This window comes from Suillus subalutaceus, assembly GCF_016647625.1.
Source record: "Suillus subalutaceus strain FC151 chromosome Unknown DFJ58scaffold_149, whole genome shotgun sequence".
In the NCBI taxonomy this organism is placed as follows: domain Eukaryota; kingdom Fungi; phylum Basidiomycota; class Agaricomycetes; order Boletales; family Suillaceae; genus Suillus; species Suillus subalutaceus.
Genome location: NW_024540398.1, coordinates 34,666 through 51,052, shown reverse-complemented (window position 1 = coordinate 51,052; position 16,387 = coordinate 34,666). Strand labels below are relative to the sequence as shown.

Sequence of the window (16,387 nt, the reverse complement as noted above, 5' to 3'; positions counted from 1 at the left end):
CGCCAACGACATGGAGTTCCTCATGACACTCGATAACGAGGGACATCTCGACCAATCTCCTCCGAGCTATTCCATGTCAACGCTGGTGAATACCACAGTTTCGCTACTATGCGGTCTATCTATATCTTCAAAACCGTAAGCGCGATACGCAAGTGTCAGCAGGACAAGAAGTTCGCTTAATAAGCGAAATAGCAGCCTATATATGGATATCATGATGGATACTGAACGAACAAGCCGAGTAAAAGATCGCTTTACCTTGACGTGTCCGATGACAATGATGCCTGTGGAATATGCCTATGGAATCGGATCCAAACAACAACGCAGAATACAGGATAGTCACAGCGCTGATGAAAATAGCTGCGGGGGACGATAGTAGGACTGGTATATTTTGGCTCTCAGGTAGCTGGATGCGACGCGACATCAGAAGGGGCAGGACAACTAGCATTCCATCTGAAAGTGTGTTCGCTGACTCGATCATATTGGACTTTGAACATCAGCATGCGCAAGGTTCTGACAAACTTACTGATGAGTTGTGTTATCGCAACAAAATTATGCTATATTCGTAGTGTTCATTCTTCGGGCAACGATCTCGATGAACATAATAATGAAGGAGATCCCTGTACCATAAACGACGCGTCTGAGGCCGCTTTCAGCATTTGCAACACGTACGAGGGAGCATGGGATGTTGGCTCTTGCAAACTTTGCACAATGTGAGTACAAGAAGTACGAACTTGAACGACGGATAACGACTTATCAGAACGGCTATGGATACGAGCCAAGATAAGCGGTCGACCTCTGGCGTAGCGCCTACGATTTCGACAAGTCGCTTAAGAAAGTTCGCGAGTTAGATAAAGATTCTGCACAAACTGCCATTGGTCGATCAAGCAGCGCACAAACAAAGCAGGTCGAACCGAAAGCCAGTGATAGTACTGCCCACATGTCTTCCCACCACAGTCGCGCGACATGGTACCGATGTGACAACATCAGCGCAGTGCACGCAACCGCCACTTCGTGAGAGGTCGCTGCTATCAGTTCCGGACTCTCATAAGTAGATGAGGGAACTTAGTACGTACCCTCGAGACTCGCTGTCCATGATTGGAACATCACATAGCAAGAGAAGAGACGAAGTGAAAAACATCGCAAGGCGCTTCCTGTGGATGGAAAACGTGCCGCGGTAACGCTCCCAGCAAGTCCTGATCCGTCAACTCCGGACTTAGGGCTATGTCGCAACCGGGATCCCATCGGGACGATCCTCGGGCGAAGTTCCTTTCATCCCCTCCTGACATGCTGTGCAAATGATTCAGCTGTGACTTCTCCACGCACCCAGAGCTTGACCAATCTAATCATAGTCCTTCAAATATGGGCAGGTACCTGTGTTAAATTTAGTGTCGAGTTGGGGAAATCGACTCCAAATTCGAACATGTCATTTTGCACGACACGAACTGACAGCGTGATCGACTATCTAATTTCTGAAGGAGGACGGCAAAGGAAAAGGAGACACTGTGAATGAGCTGCTGGAGGACGACCACTGTTCGACACACAGATATGATCATGATGTTCCTGGAAGATTGGAAAGGAACAGCACACATGTGATGTAAAAGGCTCACCGTAGCACAGAAATGACGGCTATGAGTCCCATGGGCCATGAAGGTACTTACATGCTGATTTCATCCAGCGGAGTAGCCAATCTCAGATCTTTTCAGATATACATTCGCAGTTCGTGCGCTTGTGATAAGGTAGAGGTAGCCCATGCTACACCAGACCCTTTAACTCCTCTTTAACAGCCCACTGTTGCCTTCACCAACATACCCGTATGAAGCGGTGCAGGCTGAGGTGCCAACGTTGTAAGGGTCATTCCCAGGTTCACATTTTGAGTTGACTCCCGCATACGGGAAACAGAATTCGCTGGAGCCCTCGTTGACTGGCCAATCCTGGCATTTCCGAAAAATCGGTGAGTGTGCATGTACTGCTGGGAGAGATAGATACTTACGTTCGGTTGACTGTATGAGCAGAAGTTGAACGTTCCCGGATTTGCAACAGAAGGGTAATAGCACGTGATGGTATCACCTTCGCACGTCCAGTAGTTAAGACATGCATCCCCTTGCGATATACTGATTGACTCATAATCGCAATTAGGACAGGCCTCGCAGGTTGCACTAACTCCCGTGCCGAGCGCAAGGAACAAGGAAACGGCAAGTACAAAAGGAATCATGGTTGCACTGACGTGTTGGCTGTTAGATTTAGCAGTAAGGGGATCGCAACGAAAACGTACACGTTGTAGTTGTTTCAACTGCCTAGCAACTCTTTGGCTGGAGAGTCGTTCTTATATGCAAGTTGCTTCAGGCACGATTGGGAATGTGGTGAGATTCCATAAATCTCGCGTTCGCAGCCAGTGGTGTCATATGATGCGTGGTGTGGGTCTGTTCGAATGATATTAGTGAGTTTACTTCCAAAGCAGTACCCATACCCATACCCATATTAATTGTTCAGTCTTTTCACTCACCTGATGGCACCCACAAAGTTTTATCACACCGTTCGCATGCTTTCCAATGCCCACAAAGCATATGTCAAGCAACTACACAACCAACAAGACCAGCCCATCGGTGGCCGACAACCCGAACATGGAACATAATTTAGAAATACTCACATGTACTAGTATTTACAAATCAGAAGTGACCTGAACACATATTGTATGTCGTTTACTCACAAGTGATCAAAATGTGACCAAGTCTTCTTCGCGAGGAAGGGGGAAGTAAGCGTCGTCCTGCTTGCCCCTCGTCAGGTAAACGGTACTTGGACTCCAAGTTGGCGTCTGAGAGTTCGACGATCTCGGAAAGTGACCGGTGGACATGCAGACTGGATGTAAACTTCTGCCCTGTTAGTGGATTGCTCGAAAAGTCCCGGAAAGTTTGTCAAGGCCGCCGCATGATGTCACTATCATCCCGCCTGCCTGCCACATCAGGACATTTACCTCCATCTCTTCTGATCCCTGCGAGTCTCTCATGCTTGACTGCCTGTCTACTACTTCCTCCGTGTTTGCCTATTTCCTACCTGCCTGCCAACGCCGTGTCGTTCCCAGTCTACAGCTGCCATGTCCACTAGAACCGCGACAACAAGGTGACAAGGATGACAGGATTGGCATGGTGGTGGTTGACATAGATGGCGGTATGGCGGGATCAGGCTGCGTGACTTAATTAAGCGACGGGGTGGTTGCGAATGTGATGATGCAAAACAACAGGACCGCACGGAACTTTCCGATCACAGACATGTCTAGGGGCTATTTTCTACATGTCCTCGGTGTCGGTGACCTTTTGATCTACTTCGACGAGGCGATGGCAAAGTGCCGAACCATATAGGATCGGACGTGGGAACGAGCTACCAGCGATTAAATAATTACCGATATCGGTGGCTTAGTGGTATTGCACCTTCCATGACATGCTATATTGCTATGCTGCTGCGCGTTTTTTTCGCTGTTGGTCTATCCTACTTTTGAAATTAATGCAATGATAATATAACATGCGTATTCGTAGATGTGTAAATGTGACCATAGACATGCAATGCGATATGCCAAATGAACTCGACCGTATATGAAACTCCTAGGAAAGAACAACCAGCTTCCCAACCCAATAAGTAATCCATTTAACCCTGCGAATATGAACAATGATACTGCGCAACACCCGCTTTTGAAAGATCACGATGAGCAGCTGGACTCGCGACAATTACCGCGGTAACCCAGGCCCATTGCTGAGCTCTTGTGCAACCTTTTGCACAAGCGTCATGCCCAAAGGCTTCAGCATCTCCTCCCATATCTTTTGACGCCGCCTGCCTCCAAAAATACCCGCACTTCGCTCGCCTGTTTCGCCCTCAGGGCCAAAAACGTACACCTTGCCACGAGAATTGTCCCATGGCCGCTCTCCCTGCGCGAATGTGATCCACCGCTCCTGTATCGCATCTCGCACACGAGCATACATCAATTCGTCAACAACGGGTTGGGTCCACCCGCTGTAACTTGACTCTGAGCCGTAAGAGAACTTGTCGATATCCGTGAGGTCAAACTCGTCGATGGTGCACATCTTGTCGGGGATCTCGCCCAGGTCAGCAGAAGTCGATCTTGACGATGGGAGTGATGGAAGCGACTCGTCAGCGTCAAAAGCAGTGGGTGAAGACGAAGGTGATAATGGGAGCGAGACGTTGTCGAACAAGTAGACTAACTCTGCTGCATGGTGGGGCATCCCCTGTGTAGGACCCTCCTGATCAAATATATACCGCCAGACCTGTCGACCAGTCCTCTGCGCAGCTTGAACAACACATTCCGTGGGCCACGCTATGCGTGCATCCTCTACAAGCTCAAGTAAACGGTCGGTAAGATCTTCCGTAAACATGTGTGAGCCTATCTCATAAGCATTGAGAAGAGCGGAGGATTTTGTGATAGACTGGCAGATCGCACGAATTCGTCGCACAACAGCGGGGGCGGCCCACTGACACGCAGACTGGGACCAGAGAGAAGAGTCACATGCGCAATCGCCTATGAGGAGAGGCTGGAGACCGGGGGTGGATGTATGGGGAACGGCAGGCAGACGGCTCCTCATTGGGTGCGGGCTTCGACTCTTGTTTTTTGCCTTGCGAATGGCAAACCGCAGCGGATTCAAACTTCTGTCAAGAGGAGCTCCGACAGGTTCTTCCGACTCTGAGGGCGGGAAGAGGAGATCTTTGAATCCTTTTCTGAAGAAGACACCGTCGTCGACCGCGCGGAAGGGGAGATTGACGTTGACAAGTGTTTCAGGATCTATAGCACGAAGTTGTGCGACGGAAGAGGCGTGCAATGGAGCCAATGCCCTAGACAGTTGCCATCCAGCTGAATGTGGTTCTGGAGGATTGTGCTCGATGATCGCGCTTTGAACAATTGCCCGAGCAAATAGGGGGCGAGTCAGGTTGGCATTGGAGTACAGGTGAGCAATGATGTCTGCTGCTCCTGAAGAATGTCCGAATAGGGTGACATTGGATGGGTCCCCTCCAAAATCTGCGATGAAACGGTTCACCCATTCTAGAGCCTGACGTTGGTCGCGCAGGCCTGCGCGATCATCAGTCAAAGCTATGTGAGGGATGCAAAATAGACTAACCATAGTTTCCCACGCCTTCGTCGCCTGCTGCTCGGTTATCTTCTGCCAACTGCATGTTTGCGGCAACACCAAATACTCCTATGCGAAAGCTAACCGTGAATGAATACCACCGTACTGATATACGCAAGGCGGAAGGAAACGTACTTGATTGTGACCATTATGATCGGTGAACCAATACAAACGCTCTTTCTAACAAGAGTGCCGCCATCATAGATCCAACTTGAGCCACAACCACGGCTACCTCCGCTACTCATATGAGCGTCTATTACACGATGAAGGAGTACGAGACTAGACTCACCCATGGATCCAAACCATAACCGGAACTTGTGATTCACGGTGATGGCCAGCAGGACAGGTGATGTTCAAATTGAGACACTCAAACTCATCCTGCTTGAAGATTTGTCTTGGGATATCACTGTCGGCAAGACCAATGAGCTCCTCTTCAAAACTTTTCCGATCAGGCTGTGGGCATATTGGGCTGGACGAGCACTTTAGCAATTGAACAGGCACAATACGAAAAGTAGACGTACCCGTGACGGGTTGCATCAACTGAAGAGGGGTATGAAACGACGAGTTTCGATTGACGAAAGCGGGCTGGTACACTGGCGTATTTGATTCCGCGGAATTGGTGTATGGGTACATCCGGGGTGGATATTGGATGATCGATGCCTTTGAAAGTGGTTCCTAGCACACTGTGGTGTAGGGTAACATGCGAACGATCGAGTATCATGGGGAATTGAGATAGAGAGGGTAAGGGAGTTTTCGTGGTGTAGGGTAAAGTGGATAAAGATGAAGGTATGGAGTAGGTACGCTGTGTTCGATCAGGCTTGTTAGCCCGCTTGTATACTAACTGCCTCCATCCTAAATTGGTTCAGCGCAAACAAAAAATCCAAGTGTAGTGCTCAGATAGGCAGGTCTGGAGATGGAGTCGATCACCACACGTGATGAGCGGGGTAAACCGGAATCAAAATATATCTCGACAAGTCTGCGACAAGCCTGGCCAAACCCATTCTTGTCTGGCTTCGTGTGATGAGTAAAGAACTACTAAGTTCTGCCAATTCAATTGTGCCGTTATAATATGAAAAACTCACGCAACAAGATCATGGGGCTATGACGTATAACTTTGGCGGTGTATTGTACTCGTTGGAACAGAAGCCTGATCAATTCGAGCTGTGACCGGCACCAGTTCCTATCGGTGCACTGCTTCCAAGCTCTGGGCATGGCGATTTCAGTGCTGCGCGATCAAAGCCGATATGACATATTGACGGAGCAAGTACCAAGGATTGATTCTCAATAGTGTCCCATCTGCATGATCGGGTTCAACAGCACTGTCAAACGCACCGAAACATTATCGTGGGTCCCACACCGACATGATTATCGATAATGTAATCGTGATGAATACATGTAACGACGGATTGCAAGTGACAAGTCTGACAAACAAGATTATCACCAATACAACGCCCTGATGGACTATGGTCCAAGTACGTACAATCAAAGGTAAAAACACGACACTTACCTCAAAGTGCATGCACACGGTGCGGAAATTTCGACGTCTGGATTCAGTGCGCAGATAACTGGAGGATAAAGACAGTTCATATTACAAAGAAGAGCTTTTATATCGTCTTGAGTCCATCGATAAAACCATCGTTTTCTTTTTGGCAACTACATTCGGATCGATACGAATCCAGATTCCCACGTTGATGTACGTGATCCGCCGAAGTCACGCACCTGCCGACCTTGTGCCGTGACGGAGTTTCAGTAACGGCACAACTCGGACTTGTCATGCGCCGCGCTGCTGGGCTAATCTAACTCTCGGATCATCCGATCCACGTCCGGATCCTACAATACAGAATCCATCCGATGGTAGTCTGGGCCATGCATCATAGACAACCTCATCCATACAATGCACATGGTCCAAGTCTCACTACATCCCCCTCAATTTGCACTAATGGTCACGGTGAATACGCTCGCTTATGCCGAATACTAACTGAACTTGCACTCTTGCTTGACCAGTCTGCCGAGCTCACTTTGAAACTGGCCTATGTGATATACTGTGACTTACAATGACATTTGCGTGACTGCCACCTTCAGAGTGCCGATTGCACCGGAAGGGATGTCCTAGGCCCATCAGCACAGGTTCCTGAAATGTTATCATGATACAGCCCGGCGGCGGTGCAGGGTAGCTTGATTACTCTACCACGTAGAGGATCCCTGGATGGCAAAAGGATTGCAACAACCATTCGAGCCAATCTTCAAACCGAGTCACCTTCACGTCCTGAATTTCACTGTTCCAGGATGTCATATTCTGACCAATACAACGCTGATTCTAATAAGGTAAGGCTCTCTGCACATAAGTGGGGGAGGACTTTGATCAAGCTTCATTGAAGGCCCGTCTGCGAGTAGTGTTTTCCGCTGCAGTTGGTGCGCGTGGGAGGAGGCGTTTCGTAATCCCGTCCTCTGTGAGAAACGCCATACATTTTGTGAGACTTCTGTGGCACCAGTCAGGGATAGTGCCTGCGTAACCCTGCAGGTTGTCATCGTTGGAATTCTGCGAGAAGGTATATAACAACGTGAAAAAGTGTTATCCTGCGTCATATATATGGTCGGTCTTCACAATTTGCATTTAAAACTTACCTTCTTCTTGTCTACGAGATGGCATTATACTACTACTCCTCTCGACTGTGTGGTGAGTTGGAAGTTGCTAGTATTTGGTACTGTTATGTTTATCATCATCCGGAAAGTCGTGGGGTTGGTATCGCACAGTATTGCCATCATCTGCACCATCTTCAGGCTCGTTTACAGAGGGCGGATGCATCAGTTATGGTGGGAAGATGCATGGGCGGCACTTGCGCTTGTCGCAGACGGTATAATTTTCCTTGTGCGCTGCCTTGGACGACAGTAAACCAACCACATCCTCTCAGTTGTTTGCCTGGCATGTATCTGGATCGACGAAGCGATAAGTTGTGAGTGCTACTTGACTTCGTATTCCAAGAATAATGACATATCCATACCACTCCCAGCGTGGATTCTCGCAATCGCTTTTACCAGTGTGCTGTGGTGCGCATCATAGCCCACTCGGTTACATTTCTAACTGACTAGTTCAGGGCTGCGCGCATGAGCATCATTTTCTCGATCATCCCCGTCGCCAATCACTCGGGATCCAAGATCCACAAACAGATGACCCGTCTCATCGCAGTATCATTTGCGTGTATGTGGGCCGCGCTGCTCGTTCAGAAGCTAAGTATCTGCAAATTCCACTCCTGCCGCCTGGGCAAGTCGGTGGCGCTCTCGATTTTGACCAGTCAGTACCTATGTACTTTCTTTTGGTTGCTATGGTTCTCAGATCATTGGTAATTTAGCGGACTTCACCGCGGATGTTTCCCTCGTTGCTGCGCCGCTTCATCTCTTGAAAAACGCAGGCCTCTCGCGTAGCAAAAAAGTACTGGTGCAATCTGCATTTTGCGCATCTCTTCTAATTACCGCCATCACAATCCCTCACTCTATACTCCTCATGCTCGGAACCTTTAACACAACTACGCTCATGTTTGCGCACATCAAGGTAAGCATTCTTCCGTTCTCACACTGCTTTGCAAAATGCGACCGAAATTAGGCAGCCCTCAGTCTCACCGTCTGCAATCTCCTGGTAATCGCGACCTTCTTATACCGCGTATACTCAAAAGACACATCCGACCCCGACCAGTCCAATGGAATCTTCACGAGTGTCATCATGATGGGTAGTAGCACAGATACCCTGACGTCGTTTTCTTTACAGAAGGGGATAACCTCGAGACAGATCAGGGTGCAGACTAGAGGGATGGAGGGTTGAAGTCGAAGGATGAGGCTGAAGACGCAAGTGTCCATTACGCCGAAGAGGGAACCAGTATTAAGAGTAGCTGGCGAGCGACGATCGATTAGGAAGTTGCAAAAGAAGATGGTAGCCTAGGTTTTCATATTACCATCATGGGACTTTGTATCATGAGTCGTACTAAAGTATCGTATTTATGCCATGGCATTACTTTGGGAATCTAAGCAGATGACTGCGACCTTGTCCTCCATCTGTCTGTGTCTTATACTAGAAGTCTAGGTGACATCCAAGCACAAAACAAATACTTTTATTATGCATTCCATGATTGCAGTAGACAATGAAATGAAATGAAGAACATCCATGTGAGATAATGCGACAGAGTGATATCTTGCTTCAAAGCAACAGCTTCAAATTGAAGCCTGAGATGACCCTGAAGCGTGATGGAGATATTCCTGTGTCCACAGGTCAGGTGCTGAGTCGCAAGATTCAGAATCATTGGAAAACACGCCTGTGCAAGTTTCTGTGCTTCCGACAAAATGACGAGACAAGACCGCAGACCATTCAAACACCACTGTCTTTCGAGCCAGGAGAGAAGCGTACGGTTCCAGAAAGACTTAGATGTATGGTTGAGAGTGTCGTTGCATAGATTCGGAGCTCGCAGAAGATGGAACGCCCAGTATTGGCATGCATACTTAAGACCCGTGAGCAGGATCTGGACCGTGGGCAGGTCAGGTTCACGAAAAGCTCGGCCAAGTAGGGAGATAAGATCATCAAGCTCGGTTTTTTGATGTACCTTCATCAAGGGCATCGATGATAGAGGCCAAAGGAGTGTTGTCACGCAGTCTGAATCGAAGGTTCTAAAGAAGTCGGAAAAAGGGCTGCCTTTAATTCAACCTTTCTAGAACCTAGTGTTTCCATCTGATCGTGAGGGGGTGTCTGGATCGAGAACTGCAGGATCTTCGCGGATAGCTCTGATTACATCCTCGCGGATGCTGGGACCTGGCAAGCTGGTAGGCAAGTATCGCAAAAAAATATTCAGTCGTACAGCGTTTTGTGTGCATGTGCGAGAAGCAGGATCTCGCGAGCCACTTTTCTTTCGTCGTCCACCCTGTCACCGCCATCCCTCTCATCCTTTCAGCTACAGTGGACACAACAGTAGACTTTCCGACACCCGCGGTGCCGTACAACCAAATGAGTCGACTACCGTGTTCTCCGTCGTCTAAAAAGCCGTGGATGTGATTGAGAAGGACCGTCCGGGTCGATTTCAAACATTTTGGATGGGGCTGGCGTTCATGGGAGTCATACGCAGCACCCTTGACTGCGATTTGGCTTCTCCCAAATTCCTTTAGATGATCGATGATCACCAGGAACCGTTGACGAGGTCAGAGACTCGAGAGAGGATACGAGATGTAGATACTGACATTGATCCATTGATGAATGTTGATAAGATGTCACAGTAGTGAGATGGAATAGACAACTCGGCTCCTGGCGAAATACTAGTTCGGTTGAACAGTAGGGTCTGAAATCATGCGGATGATTTATATCTCCAGGAAAGACTCGAAGGATCGACGTATGAGCTGTAACTTGGCTCTAATGCGAGAAATGATGTTTTGGCGTCAGGCCGTCCAGTAAGTGTGTTGGCTTGTGTTGGACAATAATGAGCTACTGGTAGTGAGCAGCGAAACGATGAAGGGATAGTGACTGTCCTAGGCCCATCAGCACAAGTTCCCGAAATGTTCAAGTTGTACAGCCCGGCGGCACAGGGTAACTTGATTACTCTACCGCGTAAAGGATCCCTGGATGGCAAAAGGATTGCAACAACCATTCGTGCCATGGCAATGATACCGTCACCGTGACATCCTGTTCCAGGATGTTATCATCTTCTGACCAATACAACCGATTCTAGTAAGGTAAGACTCTCTGCATATGGTGGGGACTCTCAGGCTGATCAAACTTCAAGTCTGCGAGTAGTGTTTTCCGCTGCAGTCGATAACTCGACGCGCGTGGGAGGAAGCGAAGTTCGTAATCCCGTCCTCCGTGACAGACACCACACATTTGGTGAGACTTTACTTACCAGTCGGGGCTACTAAGTGTCTGCGTGACCCTGCAGGTTATCATCGTTAGAAATTCCGCGACAAGGTATATAAGAACATGAAAAAATTCCATCCTGCGTCATATATATGGTCGGTCTTCACAATTTGCATTTAAAACTTAGGGCCTTCTCCTTGTCTATGCGAGATATCTGATGGTGGCATTATGCTACTCGTATCGGCTGAGTGGTGAGTCGCAAGTTGCTAGTATTGGGCACTGTTATATTTATCATCATCCGGAAAGTCGTGGGGTCGGTATCGCACAGTATTGCCATCATCTGCACCATCTTCAGGCTCGTTTACAGAGGCCGGATGCATCAGTTATGGTGGGAAGATGCATGGGCGGCATTTGCGTTGGTCGCAGACGGTAGAATTTTCCTTGTACGTTGCCTTGGACAGTAAACCAACCACATACATCCCCTCAGTTGTTTGCCTGGCATGTATCTGGATCGACGAAGCGATAAGTAGTGAGTAGTACTTGACTTCGCATATAATAAGTCATATCCATACCACTCCCAGCATGGATTCTCGCAATCGCTTTTACCAGTGTGCTGTGGTGCGCATCATAGCCCACTCGGTTACATTTCTAACTGACTAGTTCAGGGCTGCGCGCATGAGCATCATTTTCTCGATCATCCCCGTCGCCAACCACTCGGGATCCAAGATCCACAAACAGATTACTCGTCTCATCGCAGTATCCTTTGCGTGTATGTGGGCCGCGCTGCTCGTTCAGAAGATCAGTATCTGCAAATTCGACTCCTGCCGCCTGGGCAAGTCGGTGGCGCTCTCGATTTTGACCAGTCAGTACCTATGTACTTTCTTTGGGTGCTATGGTTCTCAGATCATTGGTAATTTAGCGGACATCGCGGCGGATGTTTCCCTCGTTGCCGCGCCGCTTTATCTTTTGAAAAACGTAGGCCTTTTGCGTAGCAGAAAATTACTGGTGCAATGTGCATTTTGCGCATCGCTTCTAATTACCGCCGTCACAATCCCTCACTCTATACTCCTCATCCTCGGAATCTTTAACACAACTACGCTCATGGTTGCGCACATCAAGGTAAGCATTCTTCCGTCCTCACTGCTTTGCAAAATGTGACCGAAATTAGGCAGCCCTCAGTCTCACCATCTGCAATCTCCTGGTGATCGTGACCTTCTTATACCGCGTATACTCAAAAGACACATTCGACCACGACCAGTCATTCGCATCCAATGGAGTCTTCACGAGTATCATCATGGCACCGATGGGTAGCAGCACAAATACCATGACGTCGTTTTCTTTACAGAAGGGGATAACCTCAAGACAGATCAGGGTGCAGACTAGGGGGATGAAGTCGAAGGATGAAGCTAAAGGCGCAAGTGTCCATTACGCCGAAGAGGGCACCAGTATCAAGAGTAGCTAGCTAGCGAGCGACGATCGATTAGGAAGTTGCGAAAGAAGATGGTAGCCTGGGTTTTCATATTACCATCATGGAATATATCTTATATGAGTTGTACTGAAGTGTTGTATTTATGCCATGGCAGTGCTTTGCGAATCTAAGTAGATGACTACGACCTTGTCCCCGACCTGTCTGTGTCTTATACTAGAAGTCGAGGTGACATCCAAGTCGAAAATGAAGAGCCGAGGATGGACGCTGTGCGTTGCTACATTTCATCATACATAACTGTACAATAGGTGCAAGAATTGTTCACAAAAGAAATGGTTTTATTATGTATTTCATGATTGCGGTAAACAATAAAAAGAAAAGAAAAGATCTGTGAGATAATGAGACAGTGATATCTTGCTTCAAAGTAACAGCTTCAAACTGAAGCCTGAGATGACTCTGAAGCGTGATGAAGATGTTCCTGTGTGCACAGGTCAGGTGCTGAGTCGCAAGATTCAGAATCATTGGAATTACACACCTTTGCAAGTTTCTGTGCTTCCGACAAAATGACGAGGCAAGACCGCAGACCGTTCAAACACCACTGTCTTTCGAGCCAGGAGAGAAGCGTGCGGTTCCAGAAAGACTCAAATAAGTGGTGGAGAGTGTCGTCCCACAGATTTGGAGCTTGCGCAAGATGGAACGCCCAGTATTGGCATGCATACTTGAGAACGTGGGAAGATGATCGACTTCGCTCCCGTGCCCCATTTGCAAACGCCACAAAGTGCTGCATTGCATGGAAGATGTCCGCGTGTGGTGAAAAAGGCTTGCCTAGTAAAGATAGATTTCGTGGCAGTGCAACGCGCCTTAATGCTAGGGGCTGCTGGAAACATCAAGAAATCCGGCAAGCTTTTGAACTGCTGAATTGCTTGAAAGGCTGGCAGTAAAGGTAATTCTGGGATGATCGTGTACTCGTTGAGTGCTTCCAGCGTGCTCGAGAATTCTTCCATTGTTACCAAGACAGATGCCGCAGGGGTCGACTGCCATGCTTGACCATCGGGCGTCTGTAGCCACTCTCGCCCGCTCCGGGTCTGCAGCCACTCTCGTGCGCTCTGAGTCTGCAGCCAGTTTTTCCCGCTCTCGATCTGCAGCCAATCTCGCCCGCTCTGTGTCTGCAGCCAGTCTTGCCCGTTCTGTGTCTGCAGCCACTCTAGCCCGCCTGGGGTCTGCAGCCAATCTCTGCCGCGCGAGGTCTGCAGCCAGTCTTGCCCGCTCGTGTTCTGTAGCCAATCTTTTCCACTCTTGGTCTGCAGCCACTCTCGCCCACCCGGGATGTGCAGCCAATCTTGTCCGCTTTGGGTCTGCAACCAGTCTTGCCCGCCCGAGTTCTGCAGCCACTCTCGCCCGCCCCAGGTCTGCAGCCACTCTTGCCCGCCTTGGATATGCAGCCAGCCTCGCCCGCTCCGAGTCTGCAGCCAGTCTTGCCCGCCACCAGTCTGCAGCCACTCGTTCCCTCCCTGGGTCTGTAACCAATCTCGCCCGCGCCAGGTCTGTAGCCAGTCTTGCCCGCTTTGTGTCTGTAACCAGTCTCGGCCACTCTGTGTCTGTAGCCACTCTTGACCACTCTGTGTCACCAGCCAAGTTCGCCCAGTCGTATTGTGCAGCCACTCTCGGCCGCGCCAGGTCTCCAGCCACTCTCGGCCCCGTTGGGTCTCCAGCAAATCTTGCCCACTCTCTGTCAGCAGCCACTCTCGCCCGTTCCGGGTTCGCAGCCAGTCTTGTCCGCTCTGAGTCCACAGCCACTCGCTCTGAATCCCCTGCCCTAATCCACTCTGGGTCTCTAACCACTCTCGCCCAATTGATGTTTGTAACCACTCTCGTCCGTTAGGGGTCCGCAACCACTCTCGCCCGCTTTGAGTGCACAGCCATACTCGCCCGTCGGAGGTCTGTGCCCAATTCTGCCCGCGCCGAGTTTGCAGCCAGGCGTGTCCGCTCCGGGTCTGTAGCCAGGTTTGCCCATTCGAAGTCTGCAACCATCTTCGCTCGCCCAAAGTTCGAAACCAATCTCCCTGGCGAATATTCTCCAGCTGCCCCCGCACAATCTGTGGCTCCAGCAACCCTCGCACATGCCTGGTCTCGAGCCACTCCTGCTTTGTCGGGTCTGCAGCCACAGTCTGCAGCCACGATCGCCCTCTCTCGGTCATCAACCAACCCTTTCCACCACCGGTCTGTAGCCAGGCTTTTCCCTCCTTGGTCAGCAGCCAGTCTTTCCCTCCTTGGGTCTGCAACCAGGCATGCCCGTCCAAGGTCCCTAGCCAGGATAAAACCAAAGAGCGATCTCCCCGGAGCCATACCAGACCCCTAAGAACTTGCAATGGCTCCGGGGGTTGGACAATAAAGGCTAATAAGTCTTTTAACCTGTGGGGGTCGTCGAGTTCCATAGCTCGGCTCTGCTTCTTTATGCCTGAGAGCGCATCCAGGAGAGCCGAGCTTTTTGGAATCTCCTGCATCATCAAGAGGAAGGAGGATTGTGCGAGTAAAGAGTGCACTTGAGGGAGGCTGCAATTTGAAGGGTTGGAAACATAGTCACGAAGGGACGAGTGATAGATATTCACGGGGAGATTGGTATCGGCAGGGATATCCATGACAGACCGTAGCTGCATTAGAACCAACTCGACATCCTTGCCCTGACCAGGGCCAAGAAGTTCAGAGATTTGCGAGATCGACATAGGCTCCGCAAGAGCAGCAACCACAGATAAATGCATGTATGCCCGCTTGGGGTCTGCACATGTCAGGAGAATCCGGTTGTATAGTTCATACACCTCCGTTCCTGGCAGTAGTTCACTCGTTAGGTCGAGCATGAGCTGAAGCCGATTGCGGGGATTATTGTATCCATCATCGATGAACTTCATCATCGTAGACGCCACAATGAAACGTCTGCCAGCTCGGCTCGCCAGCCGCGCAAGTTCATCTGGCGTTGGGCGTGGGAAATTAGAAATGTGACCTTGAAGCTTTGTGAAGGAATGCTCCAGGAAGATATAGATGTCATGGTCGACGTCTGCGCCGTCTAACGAGATGATGGGAGCAACTCCTTCCCCAGATGTTTTCACTGGTATTTCGCAGATCAGCGGGTGTACCTTTTCTTCGCGCATCGCTTCACAGATATGTGCTTCCGAGCGACTCGTGAGCAGGATCTGGACCGCGGGAAGGTCAGGTTCACGAAGAGCCTTGCCAAGTAGGGAGATGAGATCAGCGAGATCGGTTTTGGATGTGCATTCGTCAAGGGCATCAACGATAAAGGCCAAAGGTGCGCTGTCACGCAGTCTGAATCGAAGGTTTTGAAGAGGTCGGAGAAAGAGTGTTTCCATCTGATTGTGAAGGGATGTGTCTGGGTCGAGAACTGCGGGATCTTCGCGGATAGCTCTGATTACATCCTCGCGGATGCTGGGAAAATTCCTGGCAAGCTGGTAGACAAGCGTCGCAAAAAAATATTCAGTGGTAGAGCGTTTTGTGTTCATTGCGCGAGAAAAAGAAGGATCCCGCAAGCCGCTTTTCTTTCGTCGTACACCCTGTCACCGCCATCCCTCTCATTCTTTCAGCTACAGTGAACGCAACAGCAGACTTTCCGACGCCCGCGGTACCCGTGCAGCCAAATGAGTCGACTACCATGTTCTCGGTTGTCTAAAGAGTCGTGGATGTGGTTGAGAAGGACCGTCCGGGTCCCTTCCAAACATTTTGGATGGGGCTGGCGTTCACGGGAGTCATATGCAGCACCCTTAACTGCAATTTGAGACAGCTTCTCCCAAATTCCTTCAGATGATCGATGATCACCAGGAACTGTTGACGAGGTCAGAGAGCCGAGAGAGGATACAAGATGTAAACCGACATTGATCCATTGATGAATGTTGATAAGATGTAAGATGGAACTTCTGGGCAACTCGGCTCCCGAAGAAATACTAGTTTTTGGTTGGACAGTAGGGTCTGAAATCATAGGGATGATCTATATTTCGAGGG

At 49.5% G+C, this 16,387-nt stretch overlaps 5 protein-coding genes across 5 annotated transcripts; 2 read left to right on the top strand and 3 right to left on the bottom strand.

Annotated features, from left to right (window-relative positions):
- Positions 1-1,766: 1,766 nt before the first annotated feature.
- Positions 1,767-2,212, bottom strand: DFJ58DRAFT_845803 (uncharacterized protein; the record flags this gene model as incomplete). The annotated part of the gene is made up of 2 exons (XM_041393202.1): positions 1,767-1,931; positions 1,991-2,212. 2 exons carry the CDS (start codon positions 2,210-2,212, stop codon positions 1,767-1,769), a joined length of 387 nt encoding a protein of 128 aa, XP_041238464.1.
- A 1,401-nt stretch (positions 2,213-3,613) lies between these two features.
- On the bottom strand, positions 3,614-6,159 carry DFJ58DRAFT_110976 (Alpha/Beta hydrolase protein). The gene is made up of 5 exons (XM_041378672.1): positions 5,651-6,159; positions 5,419-5,598; positions 5,265-5,366; positions 5,121-5,209; positions 3,614-5,071 (listed from the first exon to the last, which is right to left on the bottom strand). Exons 1-5 carry the CDS (start codon positions 5,848-5,850, stop codon positions 3,720-3,722), a joined length of 1,923 nt encoding a protein of 640 aa, XP_041238463.1. The 5' UTR covers positions 5,851-6,159; the 3' UTR covers positions 3,614-3,719.
- Positions 5,997-6,697, bottom strand: DFJ58DRAFT_111023 (uncharacterized protein). Its single transcript, XM_041378673.1, has 3 exons — positions 6,491-6,697; positions 6,212-6,425; positions 5,997-6,161 (listed from the first exon to the last, which is right to left on the bottom strand). Exons 1-2 carry the CDS (start codon positions 6,646-6,648, stop codon positions 6,281-6,283), a joined length of 303 nt encoding a protein of 100 aa, XP_041238462.1. The 5' UTR covers positions 6,649-6,697; the 3' UTR covers positions 5,997-6,161; positions 6,212-6,280.
- A 613-nt stretch (positions 6,698-7,310) lies between these two features.
- DFJ58DRAFT_110900 (uncharacterized protein) lies at positions 7,311-9,175 on the top strand. Its single transcript, XM_041378671.1, has 7 exons — positions 7,311-7,454; positions 7,508-7,984; positions 8,042-8,083; positions 8,141-8,177; positions 8,225-8,421; positions 8,480-8,679; positions 8,731-9,175. The coding sequence occupies exons 2-7, from the start codon at positions 7,720-7,722 to the stop codon at positions 8,944-8,946; spliced, it is 957 nt and encodes a 318-aa protein (XP_041238461.1). The 5' UTR covers positions 7,311-7,454; positions 7,508-7,719; the 3' UTR covers positions 8,947-9,175.
- Positions 9,176-10,865: 1,690 nt separating this feature from the next.
- On the top strand, positions 10,866-12,570 carry DFJ58DRAFT_110735 (uncharacterized protein). Its single transcript, XM_041378670.1, has 7 exons — positions 10,866-11,204; positions 11,260-11,382; positions 11,441-11,482; positions 11,535-11,571; positions 11,619-11,815; positions 11,873-12,072; positions 12,122-12,570. Exons 1-7 carry the CDS (start codon positions 11,171-11,173, stop codon positions 12,413-12,415), a joined length of 927 nt encoding a protein of 308 aa, XP_041238460.1. The 5' UTR covers positions 10,866-11,170; the 3' UTR covers positions 12,416-12,570.
- Positions 12,571-16,387: the final 3,817 nt, after the last annotated feature.